At 37.8% G+C, this 9,319-nt stretch overlaps 2 protein-coding genes across 2 annotated transcripts; both read right to left on the reverse strand.

The window, feature by feature from the left end:
- Window positions 1-1,273, reverse strand: LOC125498643 (uncharacterized). The gene is made up of 3 exons (XM_048646887.1): window positions 876-1,273; window positions 588-786; window positions 1-522 (listed from the first exon to the last, which is right to left on the reverse strand). The coding sequence occupies exons 1-3, from the start codon at window positions 1,271-1,273 to the stop codon at window positions 1-3; spliced, it is 1,119 nt and encodes a 372-aa protein (XP_048502844.1).
- A 3,542-nt stretch (window positions 1,274-4,815) lies between these two features.
- On the reverse strand, window positions 4,816-8,282 carry LOC125498644 (uncharacterized). Its single transcript, XM_048646888.1, has 2 exons — window positions 8,180-8,282; window positions 4,816-5,744 (listed from the first exon to the last, which is right to left on the reverse strand). Exons 1-2 carry the CDS (start codon window positions 8,280-8,282, stop codon window positions 4,816-4,818), a joined length of 1,032 nt encoding a protein of 343 aa, XP_048502845.1.
- Between the last annotated feature and the right edge of the window lie 1,037 nt (window positions 8,283-9,319).

A 9,319-nucleotide genomic window follows, 5' to 3' on the forward strand; every position in this document is an offset into this window, starting at 1 on the left:
CTAGTATGGAAGTGTCCACAAGACAGACTCCTTTTTCCATAACCCTGTATCCTTTTGCATTGTTTTACCAAAGATCGTTTCAACACCCTTATCTTGCTCATAAACCTCTTCACCAGTCAACACTCTACGAGCTACTCTCTCTTCAACTTTCCCATCAAATGCATTCTTCTTTTTACGAATAGGGTGGTGCAGTCGTAGAAACTTTCCATGGGGCATGTACACATGTTTGCACTTAGAAATCCATGTGGATTCCATGTCATCGATACATATTGGACATGCTTTCTTTCCTTTATTCTTATATCCGGATAAGTTGCCGTACGCAAGGAAATCGTTAATGGTGCAGAAAAGCATTGCACGCAATGTGAACATCTCATTAGTATGAGCATCAAGAACAGAAACCCCTTCATCCCATAGCTTTCTCAAATCATCGACAAGCGGTGTAAGGTAGACATCTATGTTATTTCCAGGTTGTTTAGGACCAGAGATTAAAAGTGATAACATCATGTACTTGCATTTCATGCACTACCAAGGAGACAAGTTATATATAAGTAAAAGTACTGGCCATGTACTATGTAATAAGCTCAAACATCCGACGGATTCATTCCATCTGTACATAGCCTAAGCCTCAAATTACGATCTTCATCCCCAAATGGCTTATGCAACCTATTAATACTATTCCACTCAGGAGAATCCGCCTGATGTTTCAACAAACCATCTTTCTTCCTTCTATCTGCATGCCATCTCAAATTTTTTGCATCTTTCTTTTTGGAAAATAAGCGCTTGAATCTAGGAATTATTCGAAGATACCACAATACCTTAACTGGGGCCCTTTCTTATCTCCATCTCTTTCACGCTTATATCGTGACATCTCGCACTGTGGACACTTATCCAAATTGTCATATTCATTCCTATATAGCACGCAGTCATTCTGACAAGCATTTATCTTCTTATACTCTAAGCCAAAGGGACACATGAGCTTTCTAGCATAATAGGTCGACTTTGGAAGTTCGTTGCCATCGGGAAACATCTCACTTAACACTTCTAACAGGGAATTGAAACTAATGTCTGTCCAATTTCCCTTGGATTTAATGTTGAAAAGTGTCAACACGGCAGACAGTTTGGTGAACTTTTTACAACCAGGATACAGTGGCTTTTGAGCTGCCTTTGTCAAAGACTCAAAAACACGAGAATGTTTCCCTAACTCATCCTCGACACCCGCCATCATCTCATCCACATGATCCTCATCATCCTCGTGCTCATTATCATTCTCCATTTCCACAAATGCATGAGTCACGTCTTCTTGTTCATGGACATCATTTGCACGAGAATTCCCTTCCTATACTCCCTCCTCACCATGCCAAATCCATACATGGTATTCCGGCCTAAACCCATGACAAAGTACATGCTCCCTAAGTAAATCAATATCGCTCACTTTGACCACATTGCCACACTTGACACAAGGACAATAAAATCCTGATTCTCTCGTCCTAGCTTGATGTTCTAAGGCAGAATCACAAAATTCCAGTACTCCATCCACAAATTATGACGAATCAACATTACCATACATCCACGAACGATCTCTCGCCATCCAAACAAACATCTTACGACTAATTAATCACATACAATAACACATTGTCAACCATTTAAGCATTAAACATACAAATTCAAAAAAAAAAAATATATAGCATGAATATATGCATGTCTTCCAGAGGTCCTTATCACTCCAACCTAACCCATCCTTGGACGTCAAATCCCACTAGTAAATGTATGTAAGCTTCTCGATCTATGAAAATTGCGGCAGCATTTCCCTACAATGCGAGAAAAGATAGGCAGGAAAGAAAAAGGAGGTTTTCGACCAAACAAAAGAATTGATGTAAAGGAATGTAGGACTCTTACTAATCTACACTTCTACTATAGGAGTATGGAGCAGTTGTTCTCATTTACCCACGTCACCTAGATATACTATAAGAAGTAGGGGCGGGAAAAATATAGGCAAAAATAATGGAGGCACTGTATAATTTCCTTATAAGGTCCTTTATTTGTAGTTCTAAAAAGATAGAAGTATAAGATTCATATTTACAACTAGCTAATGACGGCTATCTTCAAAAGTTTAAACAAAAAAACTTTAATGAATTTCATGTTATCATTATTCCTTCCCTTACACTTTACTATTGATCCAAATATTTCTAACAGCTAACGATATTACATTTTTGCCAATAGTAATCAGCTCTATTCTAATCTAATCGCTAATGTCTAACAATTCTAGGTTCTAGCCTCAAGATTTTAATGTGAAATTATTATACTAGTCAAAGCCGACATGTTAGTATCAATATTTATTCATCATTTTGTTTCAAGCAAGGATAATGAAAAGATTTACTTATTACTCATCCCATCCACATGAATATTTTGTCCCTACGAATTGAATTTAGCCCTTTTAATTTTGAAGTTCGAATTATCTTGATTTTTATCTAAAATTTGGGATAGGGGCTAGACACAATGTGCTATTACAGAGACTACTGTTGATTTTAGCTTAAAGGAACTAACTTATATCTGTTGGATGCAAGGGCGGAGCTAGGTATCTGCAATATATACATAGATGAAAAAAATATAGGTTTCTGGAATCTATTTATGAAAATGCTTTAGTACAAAAAATTCAGGATGCAATGTGGAGGAGTAAGACCTTTAGTACAAAATATGAGAATCTACTTATGAAAATGCTTTAAAAAACCTTCTGCATATATACATAGATGAAAAAAATATAAGTTTCTAGAATCTTTAGTACAAAAAACATTGCATAAAACAGTAGCATGTCACAGTCATTCGTACATGCTATAGTATCTAAAGGTATCAAGAATTCAAGATGAAATGTGGAGGGGTAAGAAACAAATGGTCTGAGAAACATACAGAAGAAGTGCATGTAATCCAGTTGAGATCAGTAATCCAGTTGAGATCATTAAATTGGGTATCGATCTAATAGTTAGGTATAGAATACCAAATCTCGTAATGTCTATCATAGTCTTAATCAAAGTTACCAAACTACCTAATGTCTAACATAGTCTTACTCGCAAAAATAAAAATTCATACAACTCGCAAGTTCATAAACTCGCAAGTTCATAAACTCGCAATTCATAAATCATAGGTTTCGAAATTAACAACTGAAATTAGATGAAAAAATTCCATACTTGGATGTTTTGCATAAAATTGACCAAAATGTGCGCTCAAACAACCACTAAAACCACCAAAAAAAAATTGCGAATTGATGACTCAAATTACAATAAGGAAGAGAGAGGAACCACGGGAGTTTAGTGCAGCAGATTGACGGGGACACCAGCAGCGACTTCAGCGAGAGATTGACGGGGAGAAGATTGGCAGCAAAGAAAATTTAATTCCCAATTTCGAATACAATTGAACTGATTGACGGAGAAGATTGGCGGCAAAGAAAATTTAATTCCCAATTTCGAGTGCAATTGAACTGATTTCAGTTGAGGAGCGAAGAAGTAGAGAGGAGTTTGAGGGAGGAGGAACTGATTTCGTGAGGAGCTAAGTAGAGAGGAGTTTGAGGAAGGAGGAACTGATTTCGTTCCAAATTAATTGACCTCAGGGGAAAATAAACGTGTTAATGATAATTAGCGCGTCCTTCAAAAAATTGACATAAGTGTAGCGCGAGCCAACAAAACGTGTGCAAGTGCTCGGGTTGAACCACCGGAGCACTTATTCACAAGTGCTTGGGTTGACTAGTCAACCGAAGCACTTGTGAATAAGTGCTCCGGTGGACTTATCAACCGAAGCACTTGTGAATTTTTGATACTTAAATTTTCACAAGTGCTTCGGTTGATTGTTCAACCCAAGCACTTGACAAGTAGCACATGGAGTTTTTTCCACTAGTGTCAGTTTTCTAGGGAGGAGAGGATAGAAAGGGTTCTGTTTGATCATACAAGATCCAAGGGCATCAATAAGGTTCGACACTTGCTATATGTTCGAGTGATACTACAACTTGAAGACTCGATCTTTTGCTACCGAGAACCAATATTGACGCCTCAAGATTGTTAGGACAAAGGGTAAGAAGTGTTTCTACATCGAAGATTGTATTCTTTACGTCCAAGATTGCATCAAGATCCATTCTTTAAGTTCAATAAAGGAGTGGAAAGAATCGAACACTACTTAAACATGACATCCGAGATGGATAAGCTTGCAATGGCTATGAATCCCTTGGCGCAATCACAAACCGAGTCACGCAACCACATGGGTAGGTTGGAGGCACAAACTGAGTCCATAACTTTGTATCCTTTTGCATTGTTTTACCAAAGATCGTTTCAACACCCTTAACTTGCTCATAAACCTCTTCACCAGTCAACGCTCTACGAGCTACTCTCTCTTCAACTTTCCCATCAAATGCATTCTTCTTTTTACGAAAAGGGTGGTGCAGTCGTAGAAACTTTCGATGGGGCATGTACACATGTTTGCACTTAGGAATCCATGTGGATTCCATGTCATCGATACATATTAGACATGCTTTCTTTCCATTATTCTTATATCTGGATAACTTGCCGTACGCAGGGAAATTGTTAATGGTGCAGAAAAGCATTGCACGCAATGTGAACATCTCATTAGTATGAGCATCAAAAACAGAAACCCCTTCATCCCATAGCTTTCTCAAATCATCGGCAAGCGGTGCAAGGTAGACATCTATGTTATTTCCAGGTTGTTTAGGTCCAGAGATTAAAAGTGATAACATCATGTACTTACGTATCATGCACAACCAAGGAGGCAAGTTATATATAACTAAAAGTACTGGTCATGTACTATGTAAAGAGCTCAAACTTTCGACGGATTCATTCCATCTGTACATAGCCCAAGCCTCAAATTACGATCTTCATCCCCAAATGGCTTATGCAACCTATTAATACTATTCCACTCAAGAGAATCCGCCGGATGTTTCAACAAACCATCTTTCTCCCTTCTATTTGCATGCCATCTCAAATATTTTGCATCTTTCTTTATGGAAAATAAGCGCTTGAATCTAGGAATTATTGGAAGATACCACAATACCTTAGTTGGGGGCTCTTTCTTATCTTCATCTCCTTCATGCTTATATCGTGACATCTCGCACCGTGGACACTTATCGAAATTGTCATATTCATTCCTATATAGCACGCAGTCATTCGGACAAGCATGTATCTTCTTATACTCTAAGCCAAAGGGACACATGAGCTTTCTAGCATAATAGGTCGACTTTGGAAGTTCGTTGCCATCGGGAAACATCTCACCTAACACTTCTAACATGGAATAGAAACTAATGTCGGTCCAATTTCCCTTGGATTTAATGTTGAAAAGTGTCAACACGGCAGACAGTTTAGTGAACTTTTTACAACCAGGATACAGTGGCTTTTGAGCTGCCTCTGTCAAAGACTCAAAAACAAGAGAATGTTTCCCTAAGTCATCCTCGCCACTCGCCATCATCTCATCCACATGATCCTCATCATCCTCATCATCCTCGTGCTCATTATCATTCCCCATTTCCCCAAATGCATGAGTCACGTCTTCTTGTTCATGGACATCATTTGCATGAGAATTCCGTTCATATACTCCCTCCTCACCATGCCAAATCCATACATGGTATTCCGGCCTAAACCCATGATGAAGTACATGCTCCCTAAGTAAATCAATATCGCTCACTTTGACCACATTGCCACACTTGACACAAGGACAATAAAATCGTGATTCTCCCGTCCTAGCTTGATGTTCTAAGGCAGAATCACAAAATTCCAGTACCCATCCACAAATTCTGACGAATCAATGTTACAATACATCCACGAACGATTTCTCGCCATCCAAACAGACCTCTTACGACTAATTAATCACATACAATAACACATTGTCAACCATTTAAGCATTAAACATACAAATTCAAAAAAAAAAATATAGCATGAATATATGCATGTCTTCCAGAGGTCCTTATTACTCCAACCTAACCCATCCTTGGACGTCTAATCCCACTAGTAAATGTATGTAAGCATCTCGATCTATGAAAATTGCGGCAGCATTTCCCTACAATGGGAGAAAAGATAGGCAGGAAAGAAAAAGGAGGTTTTCGACAAAACAAAAGAATTGATGTAAAGGAATGTAGGACTCTTTCTAATCTACACTTCTACTATAGGAGTATGGAGCAGTTATTCTCATTTACCCACGTCACCTAGATATACTATAAGAGGTAGGGGCGGGGAAAATATAGGCAAAAATAATGGAGGCACTGTATAATTTCCTTATAAGGTCCTTTATTTGTAGTTCAAAAAAGATAGAAGTATAAGATTCATATTTACAACTAGCTAATGACGGCTATCTTCAAAAGTTTAAACAAAAAAACTTTAATGAATTTCATGTTATCATTATTCCTTCCCTTACACTTTACTATTGATCCAAATATTTCTAACAGCTAACGATATTACATTTTGGCCAATAGTAATCGGCTCTATTCTAATCTAATCGCTAATGTCTAACAATTCTAGGCTCTAGCCTCAAGATTTTAATGTTAAATTATTATACTAGTCAAACCCGACATGTTAGTATCAGTCTTTATTCATCATTTTGTTTCAAGCAAGGATAATGAAAAGATTTACTTATTACTCATCCTATCCACATGAATATTTTGTCCCTACGGATTGAATTTAGCCCTTTTAATTTTGAAGTTCGAATTATCTTGATTTTTATCTAAAATTTGGGATGGGGGCTAGACATAGTGTGCAATTACTGAGATTACTGTTGATTTTAGCTTATAGGAACTAACTTATATCTGTTGGATGCAAGGGCGGAGCTAGGTATCTGGAATATATACATAGATGAAAAAAATATAAGTTTCTGGAATCTACTTATGAAAATGCTTTAGTACAAAAAATTCAGGATGCAATGTGGAGGAGTAAGACCTTTAGTACAAAATATGAAAATCTACTTATGAAAATGCTTTAAAAAGAACCTTCTGCATATAGACATAGATGAAAAAAATATAAGTTTCTGGAATCTTTAATACATAAAATATTGCATAAAACAGTAGCATGTCACAGTCATTCGTACATGCTATAGTATCTAAAGGTATCAAGAATTCAAGATGTAATGTGGAGGAGTAAGAAACAAATGGTCTGAGAAACATACAGAAGAAGTGCATGTAATCCAGTTGAGATCAGTAATCCAGTAGAGATCATTAAATTGGGTATGGATCCAATAGTTAGGTATAGAATACCAAATCTCGTAATGTCTATGATAGTCTTAATCAAAGTTACCAAATTACCTAATGTCTAACATAGTCTTACTCGCAAAAAAAAAAATTCATACAACTCGCAAGTTCATAAACTAGCAATTCATAAATCATAGGTTTCGAAATTAACAACTGAAATTAGATGAAAAAATTCCATACTTGGATGTTTTGCAGAAAATTGACCAAAATTTGCACTCAAACAACCACTAAAACCACCAAAAAAAATTGCGAATTGATGACTCAAATTACAATAAGGAAGAGAGAGAAACCACGGGAGTTTAGTGCAGCAGATTGACGGGGACACCAGCAGCGACTTCAGCGAGAGATTGACGGGGAGAAGATTGGCGGCAAAGAAAATTTAATTCCCAATTTCGAGTGCAATTGAACTGATTTCAGTTAAGGAGCGAAGAAGTAGAGAGGAGTTTGAGGGAGGAGGAACTGATTTCGTGAGGAGCGAAGTAGAGAAGAGTCTGAGGGAGGAGGAACTGATTTCGTTCCAAATTAATTGACCTCAGGGGAAAATAAACGTGTTAATGATAATTAGCGCGTCCTTCAAAAAATTGAAATAAGTGTAGCGCGAGCCAACAAAACGTGTGCAAGTGCTCGGGTTGAACCACCGGAGCACTTATTCACAAGTGCTTGGGTTGACTAGTCAACCGAAGCACTTGTGAATAAGTGCTCCTTGGACTTATCAACCGAAGCACTTGTGAAATTTTGATATTTAAATTTTCACAAGTGCTTCAGTTGATTGTTCAACCCAAGCACTTGACAAGTAGCACATGGAGTTTTTTCCACTAGTGTTAGTTTTCTAGGGAGGAGAGGATAGAAAGGGTTCTGTTTGATCATACAAGATCCAAGGGCATCAATAAGGTTCGACACTTGCTATAAGTTCGAGTGATACTATAACTTGAAGACTCGATCTTTTTCTACCGAGAACCAATCTTGACGCCTCAAGATTGTTAGGACAAAGGTTAAGAAGTGTTTCTACATCCAAGATTGTATTCTTTACGTCCAAGATTGCATCAAGATCCATTCTTTAAGTTCAATAAAGGAGTGGAAAGAATCGAACACTACTTAAACATGACATCCGAGATGGATAAGCTTGCCATGGCTATGAATCCCTTGGCGCAATCACAAACTGAGTCACGCAACCACATGGGTAGGTTGGAGGCACAAACTGAGTCCATAACCCTGTATCCTTTTGCATTGTTTTACCAAAGATCATTTCAACACCCTTAACTTGCTCATAAACCTCTTCACCAGTCAACGCTCTACGAGCTACTCTCTCTTCAACTTTCCCATCAAATGCATTCTTCTTTTTACGAAAAGGGTGGTGCAGTTGTAGAAACTTTCGATGGGGCATGTACACATGTTTGCACTTAGGAATCCATGTGGATTCCATGTCATCGATACTGGACATGCTTTTTTTCCTTTATTCTTATATCCGGATAAGTAGTCGTACGCAGGGAAATCGTTAATGGTGCAGAAAAGCATTGCACGCAATGTGAACATCTCATTAGTATGAGCATCAAAAACAGAAACCCCTTCATCCCATAGCTTTCTCCAATCATCAACAAGCGGTGCAAGGTAGACATGTATGTTATTTCCAGGTTGTTTAGGACCAGAGATTAAAAGTGATAACATCATGTACTTGCGTTTCATGCACAACCAAGGAGGCAAGTTAGATATAACTAAAAGTACTGGCCATGTACTATGTAAAGAGCTCAAACTTCCGACGGATTCATTCCATCTGTACATAGCCCAAGCCTCAAATTACGATCTTCATCCCCAAATGGCTTATGCAACCTATTAATACTATTCCACTCAGGAGAATTCGCCGGATGTTTCAACAAACCATCTTTCTTCCTTCTATCTGCATGCCATCTCAAATTTTTTGCATCATTCTTTATGGAAAATAAGCGCTTGAATCTAGGAATTATTGGAAGATACCACAATACCTTAGCTGGGGGCCCTTTCTTATCTCCATCTCCTTCACGCTTATATCGTGACATCTCGCACCGTGGACAATTATTCAAATTGTCATATTCATTCCTATATAGCACGCAGTCA

Source organism: Beta vulgaris, chromosome 6 (genome assembly GCF_026745355.1).
Source record: "Beta vulgaris subsp. vulgaris cultivar EL10 chromosome 6, EL10.2, whole genome shotgun sequence".
NCBI lineage: Eukaryota > Viridiplantae > Streptophyta > Magnoliopsida > Caryophyllales > Amaranthaceae > Beta > Beta vulgaris.

Coding starts and splice junctions, on each gene's coding strand:
- LOC125498643 (XM_048646887.1), bottom strand. CDS start 1,273: ATGGAGAATGATAATGAGCACGAGGATGATGAGGATCATGTGGATGAG. Junction 787..875: donor AATTTGGATAAGTGTCCACA/GTGCGAGATGTC, acceptor AATAATTCCTAG/ATTCAAGCGCTTATTTTCCA. Junction 523..587: donor ATGGAATGAATCCGTCGGAT/GTTTGAGCTTAT, acceptor TCTCCTTGGTAG/TGCATGAAATGCAAGTACAT.
- LOC125498644 (XM_048646888.1), bottom strand. CDS start 8,282: ATGGATCTTGATGCAATCTTGGACGTAAAGAATACAATCTTGGATGTA. Junction 5,745..8,179: donor GGCGTCAAGATTGGTTCTCG/GTAGAAAAAGAT, acceptor ATTCTGCCTTAG/AACATCAAGCTAGGACGGGA.